Source organism: Salminus brasiliensis, chromosome 14 (assembly GCF_030463535.1).
Source record: "Salminus brasiliensis chromosome 14, fSalBra1.hap2, whole genome shotgun sequence".
Taxonomy (NCBI): Eukaryota; Metazoa; Chordata; class Actinopteri; order Characiformes; family Bryconidae; genus Salminus; species Salminus brasiliensis.
In genome coordinates, this window is record NC_132891.1 from 4,345,363 (window position 1) to 4,362,651 (window position 17,289).

Below are 17,289 nucleotides of genomic sequence, written 5' to 3' on the forward strand. Positions count from 1 at the left end.
ATCGTCCGCTCCCTTGAAAGCAAACTGGACTCCCTCAGCTAAACCAAACTTTAGTCAGAAGGGAAAGCATCGGCTCAAGACTTGAGAAAGCCAAACCCGGGGAAGCTAGAGGGTCAGAGGCTCAAAAGCTAACCGCTAACCGACTATGATTTCTTCAGGTCGCTATCAGCACATCGCACTGAGAGGACACAATGAGAGGACAGCAGCACTATCCGGTAAGACTTATCCGGGAATAATTACAGTGTTTCTGTTACTATGCTATGTGAGCATGTGTGGGTAACAGGGTGGTAAACAGGCTTGTGAAACGACTGATCTGAGCGTTTTCACCCCAAACAAAGTCACATACGTACTATTTATATGTCAAATAACAGCTTAAACTCTAAGTAAATGCATTCATTGACTCGTTTAACAGAATCCCAAATGGTGGGATTGCCATTGTGTTGCCATGACCTGACCTCAACATCCTAGCTCCTTAAGCTCAGTCTAGCACTTGATTTAGCACTGATCAGCAATCTTGCATTGTCTTATTGGTGTATCCAGTCATTGTCTGTGGTTCCCCACCAAAAAGGAAGAGGTGTAGGCCTTCAAACACATTCAGAACATCTGCTAAACATTAATTCTACCAGAAGATCAGTCGGAATGAATGAGTTAACCACTGAATCATTTCCTAAAGAATCCCAATTCAATCCAATCATGCAAGGCCCGGGATTTGCACCCTAACGCTCAGCCCAACCACAACACTGTCATACACACACACACACACATGCAGATTAGCACACAGCGCAGCGGCAGCTTCCAACCACCACTTGCAGAAGAGGCCACTTCAAACAAGATCACTCCAGACCACAGGCGTTTGGAAACAGTGAGTAGAAGTCAAGGAGAGGGTGAGTGGGAAGCCGCCGGCACGGCGCAGGTATTTGACCAGCCTTCATTAGCTCTCGTTTCACACCGTGGCCAAGTGTCACCCTCTCAACTGCCCTCTCGGTCAGAGGAAATGAAGGGGATAGCGATCCTCTCAAACATGAATGGGTGGCTGTTGCGATGTAGGGCAGAGAGATTCCATTACCCGAGCTACGGGCTTTGCCAGAGCCCGCATGATGGGAGTGCCGAAAGCTGTTTGGTTCACTCCTGTGCTTCCACAACACGCTCTGGCCTTTGGGGAGCTCGCTGTCCGGCCCTGAAGGTAAAGGAATGACTCAGAAACCTGGCAAATGCTTCAAATGACCCTCTACCTCTACACGATCTTGGCTGAGAGAAGGGTGTTTTAAAGAGTATACACTGATCAGCCATAACATTAGTACCACCAAGTCTCACGTCCCACTGTGCCACCACGACAGCTCTGACCTGTTGAGGCGTGGACTCCACCAGACCACTGATGGTGTGCTGTGGTATCTGGCATCAAGACAATCCCTTGAGTCTTAGTTGCCCCTGACCCCGTCACTGGTTTACCGGCTGTTGGTACTGACCACTGCTCTACAGCACTCATCTAGCAAACACCATAGCAACCAAGTGGAATACCATTGAAACCCCCTGGCAACCATTTAGCAGCACCATAGCAGTCAAATAGGATATAATATCAACTATCTGGGATACTTTAGCAACCACCCAGGAAGGCCATAGCAACACCACAGCAACCACCTATGATACCATAAGAACACCATCCAGCTTGCTGTCCAGCACTGAAGGAAAAGGAAGGACTCAGAAATCTGGCCAAAGGTTCAAAAGCCAAAAAAGGGAAAGGGTGTTTTCATAGAGTTTATCAAAGCTATTACGATTATTATTTATGGACAAGATTTATTATGAATGGACCAATAGAAATGCTCCACATAGACTTCCATTGAAAGTTAAAAAACTGAAAGTAAAATTGGCATTTCGAGAGTTTTTGCATGACAGCAACAATATCTACCTTCAGCATCTGCTTGTCTCCAACGCTCTCAGCACATTAAATGAAAAAATGAATGTTATAGGGATGATTACAAGTGCACAGAGGCGGGGCTTAGTAAGGAGTGGGCAGGTGAAAAAAAAACAGCCAATCAGCCAATCGCTGTCCACCATAATGTAATAGTGAGAAAATCTATATTTCAGAATTATTAATTGATGCAGAATTACAGATGCAGCAGAACTGACTTTTCAATCAGCAGGGGGCGCAGGGTGTGTGTGTGTATGTATATATATGTATGTATATATATATATATATATATATATATATATATATATATATATACACATATATATACATACACACACATATATATATATATACATAAATGAATAACAAAAAAATATGTATTTCCATGAAATTGTCCAAAAATTTAATTAATTAAATAAATAAATAAATAAAAAATTGAAGAAAAATAATTTTGGAATTATTTTTACAAGAACAATATTTTAGATATTTTATAATATTATGTATTTAAAAATACCAAATTATTTATAATGTATTATTTTTGGAAAATCAATCAAACAAACAAACAAAACATATATATATATATATTTTTATTATATAAATATAAATTTATTAATTGAATTTACTCACACTTTAAGCATTAGGCATCTGCCCACTGACTTCTATTATAGGTGTGTTTTGCTTGACGTAGACTAATGCTAATGCTAATGCTACTGATAACCAATCATATGCTACAGATATAGCACATAGAGGTTCCACTGAAACCTCGACGAATTCTCGTTATTCACTAACTGCTATAAATGATTTGGCATCTAATATGGGTTAGGAGCTGGGCCTACTCCAGAAGTCTAGGCCCACAAACAGGCCTTTCCACACAAGCCCTTAAAGTTCAAGAGGCTAATTAGACACATGCCATGTCATCACCCCCTTCCCTTTACCTCCAGCCATTCAGAACTATCATTACAGAGTACAGGATAAACTCAGCTTTCTCCAGAACCTGTAAGAAAGAGCCCTCTAATTGGCCCGGCATCCAGGATCAAAGACGACCCCACATTTAAATTAAATAAGGTGATTCGATTACAGGACGACTCCACATCTGGAGTGACCCGCTCAGAGAACTAGGTCACAGTACTTGCCTTGTAGGCATCTGTTCCACAGGCATCATCACCATCGGATCCACAGGCCCGGCCCGCTCTGGCTGTCCTCACGCCAGCCAGACACTTAGTCTCTCGCAAAGACCCCAAACAGCACTGAGTCTGAACAGTCCTGATAGAGATGCAGCACAGGAGAGAGAGGCAGGAAGGAGACAGAAAGGCAAGAATCATTAATAATTCGGCCTCTTTAACAAGACGCTTGACTTGTTGGTCCCACACTGGGGTCCTAACGGGTTCTTTGCCTCTAACAATAGAATTGGGGAACCCTTTCTGGTGCTACATTGCTAAAAGAGTCTTTGAAGGACCATGTACAAGAGTTATAAATATGGAGAAGAACCTTTTAGAAGAACCCTGATAACTAAATATTGGCCTAGTGGGTTCTGAACCACTGCATTTACCACAGAACCCATGAAGAACCCCTTTAAAGGGTGTAGCTCCACCACATACTGCCTAATTAAAGCCATGTGACCACTTAAACTCCAATACCAGTACTTTTGGGATGAATTGGGGAGTTGGGGATGATCCTGACCTCACCAACTAATGCTCTGGTCACTGAATGCAATCAAATCCTCACAGCAATGCTCCCAGATCTGGACAGTATAACCTTAAAAAAAAAACAGTAAATAAACAGGTGTCCCAATACTTTTGTCCAGTTTGTCCAAACTAAGGAATAGTTTAGCCATACATGCTAGTGTTGCTAACAGTGAATGGACGTGAGTTGTTACCAAAAAGATGACTGTCATGTGAACAGGTGACCACCAGCTTCAATTCATTCTTAGCAACATTAGCATGCATGGCTAAATTATTCCTTGAAGCTAAAGTATGCCATATGGACAAAAGTATTGGGACACCTGTTTATTCAGTGTTTCTTCTGAAATAAAGGGTATTAAAAAGAGCTGATCCTGCTTTTGTTGGAGGAACTGTCTCTACTGTCCAGGGAGAATGGCTTTCTACTAGATCTGGAAGCACTGCTGTGAGGATTTGATTGCATTCAGCGACAAGAGCGTTAGTTAGTGAGGTCAAGATGTTCACAATGATGATCACCACCCCACCTCACCTCGTCTCGTCATCTCCAAATCATCCCAAAAGTACTGGATGGAGCTCCACCACACAGTTCTTCCACTGCTCCACAGCTCAATGCTGAGGGGCTTTATACCCCCCTCTAGCCCACGCCTGGGATTATGCAGCATGGTGCAGATAGGTTCATGATGTTCTATTCTACTGGTGGTACTTCTCTACAGGGACTAGACAAGCTGTGTGTGTGCATGTGCATGCACAAGTAGCTGAATGCATTCATTAGAAGGGGTGTCCACAAATATCTGGACATGTATTGTATGTAGTTTTTAATTCCTACCAGAATTGAATATCTGTGCAATGTTGGGATTTGACGTTAACCTTGGGATGGGATGGGAGCTCATGCAGTATTTACAGTGAGTGTGGCTTACAGCATAACAGGCCTTACCAGCACACGGAGGCGGGATCCATCCTCGTGGGTTCCATGTTGGTGCAGTGGCCATGAGCAGAGGCCCATTTCTCCCCAGCTCCACAACAAACGCTAAGCATCTCCACAGAAGTGACTATTTCAAACACACACACACACACACACACACACACACACACACACACAGACACATGCTTTGTGAATTGCTACCGTATGCAGTATGAACAGTGTGTAGCATTGAGCAAGACATGACTGCACTGACGGTCCTATAATTGAGTCACTGAAGCTGAACTACTACAGAAGCATTAGCCCATCTGAAATCCGGGGCTGCTAAAATGCAAGTGCTTGAGCTGCACGAGTCCAAATTAGGTTGATCATGTCTGCAGAGTAAACAGTGGCTGGAGGCTTTGGGCTGTTTGAGGTTGCTGGCGAAATCACAGTGACAGATTGATCCAGCAGGGGGACGTTTAGGTGAACTTTTGTAACCATTTAAAGGGTTAATCTGGGAGTCTGCTGGATACTTATGGGACTTGTGAGGTTTTCCAGTCATGTGATTTGGCCGATCCCCAGCCGTGTTTTTCCCAATAGCTACTGGGCCTTATTTTTGCAATATTTTTTGGCAAGTCGTCAACTGCGCACTGTGCAGCTTGATTTAGGGGGCGTGTCTTTGTTTTTTGTGTCTTTGCTATGGTAACAACGGGAAAAGTTCACCTTGCTTGGCTCGAAACTCTCAAAAGTCATGTATTGAGTCTCTTAATGAATCATGGGTGTGTTTGTTTTGGGCGTAATGTGCAGCAATAAACCAATCAATGTGTCTCTCGCCGTCGCTCCCTTTAAGAGCCAGGGGCGGTCAGACTGACCTTGGCGGGTTGCTATTTCAGTGGTGTAAAGCGTGGAGGGGGAAACGAGTGTCGGGCTGCACGCGCCTGTGTTGACAATTCACTGCCAAGATAGCAACGAACATCTGACTGTTGACAAAAGTCTGTCTGTTTTCAGTCAGTGGAGCTCCTCCTGTGTTTTCCGCTGCAGAGATACACAGCAATACTCCAGAAACTGACCTGAACACCCCTCATTTCGACACATAGACTGTTGGCCGGGTGGGAGATAGTGAAGCAGCCTGACATGGCTTGTGCAGGGTGTAAGATAGGGCCCGAAGTCTTGTTGACCACATAGTCTTTGCTCTTCACTGTTTTCTTGCTTGTAATTATCATCTGAACATGATTAACAACTGGCCTTACATGTTAATTAACCCCTTTTCAGTACTATACAGAACCCTTGGGACCCTACAGTACAGTCTTGGAATGATCACAGGTCCGGGTGGTTGCCTGACAACTGAACTGGGACACCTTTCTCAAAAGCGTCTTAGCATCTTGTTAAGATCTTAGCGAGAGTGTGTTCAGTGTGATGCTCGCTCAACCCTCAGAGAACCATCACTGTGCTAAGTTCCTTTTTAGAAGACCAGCACAGCTGATTTCTATTGAGAATCTCTTATAAACCCACTTGGAAATGAGTCGGAACCGAAGCCAGTGCACAAATAAAAAGCAAATGCTTCAGTCAGTGCAATAAGCTCAAGACTAGGAAGACATCCTTATATAGGCATGACTAATGATGTTCAGAGCTCAGATGAAGATTCAAAGAGGCCTACAACCCAAACCGCCTGTTGCTCCAATTAGACATGATGGCAGAAAGGATCTTGCTGTATTCTGATGTCTAATTTATCACCGTTAAATGAACTGCAGGTGTTCTACAGAGGAAAGCAGGCAGATGCTTATTGTTATCGTATTAAAGGGCTCACTTATCCCATCATATCCCTCATTTTTATTGCTTTTTAAATTTTTCCCTGAGGTCCACAGCCATGTTCCAACCTTTTATATTAAAATGAAACATATGCAGATGATCTTTGATCTGATTGGCTGCCTTATGTTGTGTCCTGGAAGTAGTTTGGATTGACACACTCCTTATAGAACAGCTACAGAGCTACAACTGCTATTGGCTGAAATATATAAATGTGTGACATCACAAAAACAATGAATTCAGATTTACAGATAGACAGACAGACAGACAGACAGATAGATGGATAGACAGACAGACAGACAGACAGACAGATATATAGATAGATAGTTGGACAGACAGACAGACAGACAGATAGATAGATAGATGGATAGACAGACAGACAGACAGATAGATAGATAGATAGATGGTCAGACAGACAGACAGACAGACAGTACGTGTAAACCACCACGCAGTTCTCCAGCACTCTTCCCGTTTCTCCTCAACAAGCCTTTTCATGCTCAGCAAGCCTTTTCATAGATAGTTGGACAGACAGACAGACAGACAGACAGACAGACAGATAGTTGGACAGACAGACAGACAGACAGACAGACAGACAGACAGATAGATAGTTGGACAGACAGATAGACAGACAGACAGACAGATAGACAAAGATATAGATAGTTGGACGGACAGACAGACAGACAGACAGATAGATAGATAGATTAAATGATAGATAGACAGATAGATAGACAGACAGACAGACAGACAGACAGACAGACAGACAAAGATATAGATAGTTGGACGGACAGACAGACAGACAGACAGACAGACAGACAGATAGATAGATAGATAGATAGATTAAATGATAGATAGATTGATTGATAGACAGATGGACAGATAGATAGATAGATAGATAGATAGATAGATAGACAGACAGACAGACAGACAGATAGATAGATAGATAGATAGATAGACAGATAGATAGATAGATAGATAGATGGTCAGACAGACAGACAGACAGTACGTGTAAACCACCACGCAGTTCTCCAGCACTCTTCCCGTTTCTCCTCAGCAACACAAGCCTTTTCATGCCAGCGCTAATCGTTTTCAGCAGACCAGTCTGCAGCCCTGACTGCAGTAATTCATGCCTCTGTGAAATGAAAGGGCTGACAGGCGAGTGGAGCTCAGCAGCAGCTCCGTGGCTGCAGTGGACTTCAGCTGGGCTTTGAAGCCGCATGCCGTCCGTGTCATTACGACATTACGGCCTCGTCCTGCAGATCATTCATTTACTGTGGGTTTAAACACCAGGAGCTGGCCTGAGCAACGATGTGATTGCAACTTACATAATCACTGCACTCGCAAATGACTGTATTTCACTAACCACAGAGAGAGCGTTCACTGAAAGTGAGCAGATGACTAAAGACAAGGGCCTGAAAACACCTGTTACTGTGACGTCTCTCCGTGTTAGAAAGCTGGTCCACTGTAAAGTGAACCACGGCTGGTTCTTAAGGCTAAATAAGGCCTAATTAAATACGTCGCACTGGAGTGGATGTGTCTGTCCTCTATGTTTCCATTAACATTCTGTACAAATTCCAAGTGGATAATTGGATGAAATGAACATGAAGCCCAGATAAATTCACTTATCACTTCATTATGATCGAACAAATAAAATAAAATTTAATAATACGTTTAATTGTGGTTGGTGTTGCACAACATTTAGCAGACGTTCTTATCCAGAGCGACTTACAAGGTTCCTCGTATTACAGAGGCAGGCCAATGTAGTGTTAGGAGTCTTGCCCAAGGACTCTTATTGGTGTAGCGCAGCACCCACAGTCACCCAGACCGGGAATTGAACCCCAGTCTCCAACATGGTGTGGTAGCTCACTGGCAGGTAGTGGTGTTATCTGTTGCGCCACACCAACCACTCGCAACAGATAACACCACTACCTGCCAGTGAGCTACCACACCATGTAGGAGACTGCGGTTAGAGTCCCAGTCTGGGTGACTATGCTGCACTACATGAATAAGAGTCCTTGGGCAAGACTCCCAATACTTGGGTTAATGTAACCCCCAAATCTTTATTTAAAACCAGAAAGTTTTGTCCATGGGATCCACATATGGAAGCCGACCAGGGTCAGTGATAGAACCAGGAAGGGTTAAACAAGGGCCTCATCTGGGCTGTGCACGACATACGAGGCCTAGATGGGACCCATATCAGATTAAGGTGGGCTGTAATGATGGGGTCCATCAGCGTGAGTGGGTTTGTGCATACATACACTCAGAGCTCATGCCCATCTGGAGGCCACCTAGCCCACGTTCCACCCATCTGAGCCCCACATGAGCATGTTGGCTGGGTTCAGCTTCGTGTTGCTATGCAGTGTATGTAGGTACTTTGTATGCAGGGCTTCTACAGTTGTTTACTGGCTCTCTGTAATGACACTAAATGAGTCATTTTAATGGTACAATGGTGTTCGAAAGTTTGGACACCCCTGGTGTTGATGTTCCAAGTGTAAGTAAGTTCAAATTTGCCTTATTTAACATGTTGAGGTGTAAAAAAGGTGGTTTGGTGAACGTGCTTGTTTGTAACCCCACACTCTATCCAGCATTTCTGAGTCTGTTTATTGTGTAAATGTCTAATGAGCCTCTTGTGAGAGTTTAGTCTCGCAGAACTGAGAGTCAATAAACCCATAATTAGGCTTTTTATAACAGTGAAAGTACAGCCCCACCACAGCCTTCTACAAAACGCTAAGCGGACAGCTGGGAACGACGACATCTCAGAGCAAACACTGCCAACCACCACAATACAACGATTCGAAGATCCGAACAAGGCAGTAAATGCCAACTAACTCATTATAACTTTGGAGAATATTCAGAAGCCCCCCCATCAGAGAGCTTTACCCTTTACACAGAAGTCTGTATGGACAGTAGATTGGTTAAGTATGGTGCTCCTCTCGTATCTAATGGGCCCTCTAATTTAACCAAGCCTCCAGAAGTTACAGAAAACTGAAGTAAACAAACAAATGAGCAGAAAATTACAGAACAGAGAGTCTATCCCTAGACCATTATCAAGCTCAGACATATGTAGACTGGAACTTCCATGTTTCCTCTAGCTAGCATCCCTGCCCACTGAAAGGCCTGTATGTGACTCAAAGGCTACATCATCTCAATCAAGTCACCTTCTTTATTCAACATCAAGCTACACTGAGGGGCCCATTGCCTACGTACCCAAAAGTGACTTGGGGATTAAGGATAACATTGAGACCGCTGAGGTGAAGCACTTTGACAAGAACCCAATTGTGGTGTTCTAGACGACTGGGTCAGAACATCTCCAAAACATCAGGCAGGTCCTGTGGGGTGTTCCCGGTATGCAGTCAGTGGTCATTATATCCAAGAAACGGCTTGCAAAAGAGTTATGGGCTCCCAAAACTCATTGGGCCTCATTACCATGCAGCTTGTATCCGGATTGTATCTGGATCCACTTTGGCCAGATTCTGTTCACACTTTTCATTTAAATGCGTCTCTAGGGGGGACCCTCTGGGGCATCAGAGGATCGCTGGTTCGCATCCCGATCACACTGCTAGCCATCGGCAGGCGGGCCCTGAGACAGCGCAATTGGCCTTGCTCTCTCTAGGGTAGGTGGACTGTAAACAGTTGGAGATGGAGGTTCTTCTACAAGGTCATGGTCCTCGTATTCCCATGACTGCTCTATCGGAAATTGCGACGACCTCTGAACACCTGCAAATGTGGCTTAATCGAATGTGTGATCATAATCTGATCACAGTGCATCTTGAAGGTGTTTACACCTGGCTTACACATTGCAGGCCCATCAATGCTCACGGAGACCCCACTTCGCAACTTCCAGGAATTGAAGGATCTGCTGCTAACATCAGTCTTGGTTCCAGAAACCACAGGACACCTTCGGAGGTCTTATGGAGTCCATGCCTCGACGGTTCTGAGCTGTTTCGTTGTCACTGTGATCAGAGGATGGCTGGTTCGCATCCCGATCACACTGCTAGCCATCGGCCGGTGAATAAACAAATAAAATATATAAACAAAGCATGATGAAAAAATCTCAACAGAACAGGCTACAAATATCCTGAGTGGGGCATTGGGCACTTTCATTTGAGGCCTGATTCCACATTAGGCCACAAATATACTGTTTGTGCCATGATGGACCCCACACTGGGCCCCGAACAATAGAAGGAAGGGGAATTAGGCATGTGTTTACTCTTCTGGACACAGTGATAAGGCTTTACAGGCAGTCCAGGCCCCATATATACCAACCGGAAGTGGTCACTATAATCAAACTCACTGTCTCAGGAGGTCTGCTGTTGAGTATGCTTAGAGGTGTGTGGCCAAACCAGCCCTAAACTGGAACTTCCAGATCCTACGAATACTCTAGTTATGCCATAAAGAACCATTTCTGTAAAAGAGATGTGTATAAAAACCTTTACATTGACTTTGAAATGGTTCTTCACACATACACTATATGGACAAAAGTATTGGGACACCTGCTCATTTATTGTTTCTTCTGAAATTAAAGGTACCAAAAAAAGGGCTTAACTGTCTCCACTGGCCATGGAAGGCTTTCTGTTTCTGCTGGATGTGCAGATCTGATTGCATGCAGCGACGACAGCATTAGTGAGGTCAGGATGTTGGATGATCACCACCCAACCTCATCCCAAACTCCTCGCCTAATTCCAAAAGTACTGGATGGAGCTCCACCATCCATCATTCCATAAAACACAGTTCTTCCACTGCTCCACAGCTCAATGCTGCTGGGGGGGCTTTACACCCCCTCTAGGCAGTATGGTGCCAACAGGTTCATGTTTATCTCCTCCAGAGAGTCCAGCCATGGGTGCAACCTAAATAGCTCAATGCATTCGTTAAAAAAAAGAGGTGTCCACAAACTTTTGGAAACTTTGTACGGCAAGGTCCTGACCATGCTAAAAGCTCTTAAGAAGTTGCCTAATTTGCATTCTCCGGATGATGCCATCAAGATCTTTCCTAGAAGTGCTCTGTGGCCATTTTCCAGAATACTGCTTAGCTTAGTAAGAACTTGCCTTGGCTAGAAATACACTGTGTGTTAGGAAATACCCCTGGTGACATCACCTTCAGCTGACCACAGTCCACTTGAGTTTATATTAGATCACCCAGCTTAATGAATCTGATGAATAGGGTGGCATTTGATCATGAGTGCAGTGTGTGTTCTCCTGCAGAGCTCAAATCCACCCACACTGACCTTTACAGAGGTGGAGGCTGAAAGGGAGTGGAGCATTAGATCAGCAATTAAACAAGCCATGGGTTTATGGAATGAGGACAGACGAGGTGGGACGAGGTGGGACGAGGTGGCACTCCCCTCGGGTTACAGTCATGGAGGGCAATGAGGCAACGCTGTAATGTGTATTGCTCAGTTTATGGTAGCCTGAATATTCGCTGATGTTCAAAAGTTTGGAACCAACGTTCTCATCATCAGGTCTACAATTGGGTTACAGTGGCCAGTGAATCTGAAGCCCTGACCTTGGCCTACAAAGCCTAATAATGCCCTCCATATCTGATGACAATGGTCTTGATAACTTGATCTATGAATATGCCTGGGCTCCGAGTGGCTCAGCGGTCTAATGCACTGGCCCGGAGGTCATGAGTTCAAATCCCAAGCCATGCTGCTTTGCCATCAGTGGTCAGAGTCTGAGAGAGCACAATTGGCCGTGCTCCCCTCCCCACATCCCCTCATAAAAGTGATGTTGGCTGGCTAGCTTGGCACCCAGTGTTTTTGCATTGAGGCGGTGGCTGACTTTGCATGTTTCAGAGGAGACATGCAAGTGTGTTAAGTCCTTACCCTCCTCGTGTCGGGAGCATTGCTGGTAGGTTCATTGGCAGTGCCAAAGATTTGACTAAGTATTTGCTTTTCAGATGTTTGGAGGACATCTAGGACATCTAGTCCAAGCAGTCAAGACGCTTGCCGTCCTCGAATCCAGACCCATTTTTTTCAAAAGTACTTAACTGTCCACTAATCTTGCATGCTTTAAAAAGTGTGACAGGTCTTAATTCTGCATTATTCAGCATATCTAGGAATTAACATTAAGCATTAAATGTCCAGAATGAACAAAACTGAGCAGTACAAGATTCTAAAGCAACAGAAAAGGGTGCAAATCATCAAGAATTCATTAACACTATATGTCCAAATATTTTTGGATACCCCTTGTAATGAATTCTAATGCATTCAGCTACATTGAACTGTGGAGCAGTGAAAGAACTCTGTTGTTCTCTGGAATAATGGGTGGTACTCCATCCAGTACTTTTGGGATGAGGAGTTAAGGAGTTGGGAAGTTGGGGGTGAGTTGGGGTGGAGAACATCCAACATCTTGATCTTACTAACTAATGCTCTTGTTGCTAAATGCAATCAAATCCTCACAACAATGCTCCTCCAAGATCTAGCAGAAAGCCTTCCTCGCTGTTACTCCATTTACAGCAGAATAAGCTCTTTTTAATACCCTTGATTTCAAAAGAAGCAGTAAACAAGTAGGTGTCCCAATACTTTTGTCAATTTAGTGTATCATTGATTCATTGATTCATTAGCTGATCCCTCCCTTGAAGCACTTCATTCAGCCACATCATTAAAAAAAGGCACCAGATCATCTCCCTCTTATGAACGTCAGATATGGAAAAGGCGATGGCACGTCTTCAGAGACCTCGCATCCTAAAATGCTCACAGCTTCAGTCGAGAGGCTGCCCTTAAGCAAGCGTGTCTGCCAATGACCCTGTCGGCCCTCCTCATGGAGCTGATATAAAGCATTACTCATGGAGATTATCGCTAACGCCTTTTTCCTGCTCCACAGGATGTCATCATCCTGGAACTCTTCCGTTCACCCACTGACCTTCACAACTGAACCCTAGCTGTGCCAATCCGTCCGAAAAAGCCTGGGACGCAGCCAGAGCTCCTCACGCCACTTCCCTTTTTCTGGAGATTGGAGATTTAGCATCAAACTGAACGGCAGATAATCTTAGCAAGCGAAATCTGCGTGAATGTAGTGATTATTTCCCATTTCAAATTATTGTAGTAATATTATCAGATATTTATTACCTGTTTGGACAAAAGTATTGGGACACCCGCTCATTCTTTGTTTCTTCTGGAATCTGGAGTTGATCCTGCTTTTGTTGGACTAAGTGTCTCTACTATCCAGGGAAGAAGAATCTAGGCTTTCTACTAGATTTTGGAGCGGCATTGCCGTGAGGATTTGATTGCATTCAGCGACAAGTACATTGAAGTCAGGATGTTGGATGATGATCACTACCCCACCTCATCCCCAACTCCCCAAAACCTCCCAAAACATTGGATGGAGCACCACCATCCATCATTCCACTGCTCCACAGCTCCTTAATGCTGGGGGGCTTTATACCCCTCTAGCCCACGCCTGGCTTTAGGCAGCATGGTGCCAATAGGTTCATCAATGTTAATCTGCTCCAGAGAGTCCTATTCTATTGGCAGTGCCTCTCTACAGGGACTAGACCAGCTGTGTGTGTGTGTGTGCATTTGCACATCTGGATGCAAGGGGTGTCCACAAACATTTGGACATATAGAGCATATTAACTTAATTGCTTGACTTGCTAAGATGAGGTTTTGCAGTGTGGGCCTGCTGTCCAGTACCCTGTACAAGTCAACAAGCCAACATGGAGGCCAGCATCAGTCAGTGGTCATACAACCATGATCTGCATCTGCAGCATTAAGAACAAGCCATTACTGTAATGCACTGAACTACACTGTGTCTAACAGCCTCGCCATGTCTGATAACCCCATCAGGAAACCATAAATAAGCATGACACTAAGCAAAACGCCCCCGTTTGATCCCTTAATTCCCACAAGAGCAGGCCCTGGAGGCACGTCTCGTGGCTTACAGTCATAACACGCACATGACAGTCAGCACTGGCTGTAAAGTATGAACTGTTGTGGAAGAAATGTCATGCATTCCTATAAAGACCAGGTGCTGGAACAGGTCTGAACAGCCTCGCTGTGCTGGTGTGCTAGCGCATGGCTGGCCACGGACTCCAGACAGACATGGGCAGGACTGAAATGGCCCAAAGCAAAGGCAATATTTGACTATTGCATAAGACTGTAGCTGCTATGAAAAGGCCGCAGTAACGTACTGGAGGTTGTTGTTAGTGGTCAACATGCTCACATAAGGGCTCACATGGGTGGAATGTGGGCTAGATGGGTTCCAGGTGGGCTTCCCAAATGGGCTCCATCGTTACAGCCCACCCTAATCTCACATCTAGGCCTCATGTGCAGTGTACAACCCAGATGGGACCCATGTTTAACCTCTCCTGGTCCCATCACTGACCCTGGTGGGACCCTGGTGAACATCCAAATGTGGGCCCAACATAGAACCCATGGACAAAACCTTCTGGTTCCCAGTTGGGATGCCCATACAGGCTGATGTGTCTAGAACTATATGTCCAAATGTTTGTGGACACTCTTCTAAGGAATGCATTTTTATGCAACTTTAAGTTGGTCCTATTGCTGACATAGATGTGCAAACGCACACACACAGCTTGCCTAGTCCCTGTAGAGAGGTATTGCCAATAGAATAGGACTCCATGAAGCAGATAAACATGGGCACCATGCTGCCTAATGCCAGGAATGGGCTAGAGGGGTATATAAAGCCCCCCAGCATTGAGCTGTGGAGCAGTAGAAGAACTGTGTTCTCTGGAATGATGGTTGGTGGTGCTCCATCCAACACTTTTGGGATGAGTTGGAAAGTTGGGGATGAGTTGAGGTGCAGGAAAATGAGGTAAACATGGAAGAAGATATTGATCAGGGAGGTAAGAAAGAGCCGAGTAATGAGTCATTTGGCGAGATGGGAGAACTGCCATCTTTTCAGCAATCAGGTTTTTATGGTAGAGGCACAAGACTGAAGCCACTGTTGAAGAAAAGGCATGACAGCCTGGCTAACCTGGTAAAACATGGTGGTGGCAGAGGGGGGTGGGGGCTTTAGACTGGTAGCAATTGAGTGATGGAAGAGTCCAGGGCAAGTCTCTAAATGTCCTTGGGTGGCCAATCCCACTGTCTGGCAAGGAACAAGCACTGCACATCACCTGGCTAACACCACATGGTGGTGGCAGCATCATGCTATGGGGGTGCGTCTCAGACTCAGGGACAGGGAGACTGGTCTCAGTTCAGGGACAGACGAATGCAACCAAATACAGGAACATCCTTGGAGAAACCCTCCTCCATAGTGCAAGTCTCTGAATGTGCTTGATTGGCCAATCCAAAGCCCAGTCTTAAACCCCATCAAACATCTCTAAAGATTCAGATTCACAGACGCCTGCCCCATCCAGTCTGATGAAACTTGAGAAGATCTACCACGAAGAATGGGAAGAACCTCCTAAATCCATTGTGTAGAGCCTGTAGAGCCGTATTCAGGAAGACCTCCTTGGACTTCTACAAGGCCTTGATTAAAGAATCTGAGTATTTATTGTCCCATAACAGTCAATGTGGGTGATTGAGTATAGATGGGTAATAATGGCAATCATCCATTCAGTAAAGTGTTGGAGAATACACATACAGCCCACTACAAACAGTATGATGTATAAGGTCAATGTATAGTTAGCAGAACTGACCTCTGCACCAACAGACCCATGAATATTTTGAGACACAATGACCTCTCTCCGATGGAATCATCTACAGTCCTACTCTGGGGAAGTGACTATCAAAATATTATGAGTATCTAATATGGAGAAAAATAACATTGTATCAAGCCTGTAAAGAAACTGGGTTTGCATGCCAGAGTAAAACCCCATGCTGTTCCTTTGGCCCATCCTCTAGACCCTTAAACTCATCAAATGATATTGATCTAGAAGTCCTTATATTTAGATTCTCATGTTCTGAGAAGCATCTCCAGCGTTTTTCAGGGGAACTCCTTCTGTCAACACCAGGACCAGGGAGTCCAAGTCAGCTAAGAAAGGATAAGGAAAATACACATCACTGTGGTTTTGCTAAAAGCTTGCGAAACGGAATCTGTATTTCTATGGAAACTTCTCACTTTTTAACTTGTACTGTTTGCCTCCTGACTCCCATCTGGTGCAGTCCGGTGGAGGAGGAGTTCCTCTTTTAAGGCTTGGTTCCTCTCTGAGTTGTTTTGTTCTTACATTTTTAGGGAGTTTGAGAAATTAATTGAATTAAATGGTCCACCTGAGTCCACCACGGTCGTTTTCCAGCTTCTTTTTATTCTTATAGAGGTAAACAGGCTATCCAATTCCGGGTCACGCTGCTTACCATCAGCAGCCGGAATCAAAGAGAGCACAACTGTCCTTGCTTTTTCAGGCATGGCTTGATGGCACTTCCTCCCTACATCACTCCTAGTGTGATGTCGGTCAGCACAGGTGTATGTTGTATATCAGAGCTCGGGAAGCGAGCTTTCATCATAGCCTAGCCTAGCCTAGCCTAGCCTAGCCTAGCCTGCCTAGCGACAGTTCAAAGAGATGCTGGCTGACTTCGCATGTAAAGAGGAGACATGTGCTAGTCTTCACCCTATTAGTGTTAGAGGTATTGCTAGTGATAGGGGGACACAGGTCACATGAACACTGATTGGGTAACTGTCCTTCCAAATGGGGGAGAAATGGGGTAATATTGGATACAATTATTTCAAAAAGGGATTTTTGAAAGGATGGACTGCTGTACTGTATGTAAATGAGCTTAGTTCTAGTTGGCTGCTCTGTACTGTGCCTTCAAAAAGCAGTCCAGACTGAAATCCTTACAAAAATGATGACTTCAAAATGAAATTTAATGTGGCTGGATTAGAGAAGACATTTTTGTTTTATGATAGAGACACACACACGACCACCCCGTCACGCCCTTTGCATTTTAATGCAACCCTGGAGTCCTTTGAACCAGTGGGTCCCAACCCTGGTCCAGGAGGACCCCTTTGCCCTGTACATTTTAGTGGCTTCCTGCTCTAACACACCACAGGAAGGGCTTGTTAATTAGCTGATTAGCTGGATTAGGGCTGTTGGAAGTA

The 17,289-nt window shown here is 44.7% G+C and overlaps 1 protein-coding gene across 1 annotated transcript in view; it reads right to left on the minus strand.

Moving 5' to 3' along the window:
• Positions 1 to 17,289, minus strand: part of LOC140577142 (fibulin-2-like) — a 56,899-nt gene that overhangs the window by 25,201 nt on the left and 14,409 nt on the right. The window contains exons 4-5 of the mRNA XM_072696975.1: positions 4,523 to 4,637; positions 3,043 to 3,172 (exon numbers count right to left, since the gene is read on the minus strand). Of these exons, the coding sequence (XP_072553076.1) occupies positions 3,043 to 3,172; positions 4,523 to 4,637 (245 nt within the window). The remainder of the gene's footprint in view (positions 1 to 3,042; positions 3,173 to 4,522; positions 4,638 to 17,289) is intronic.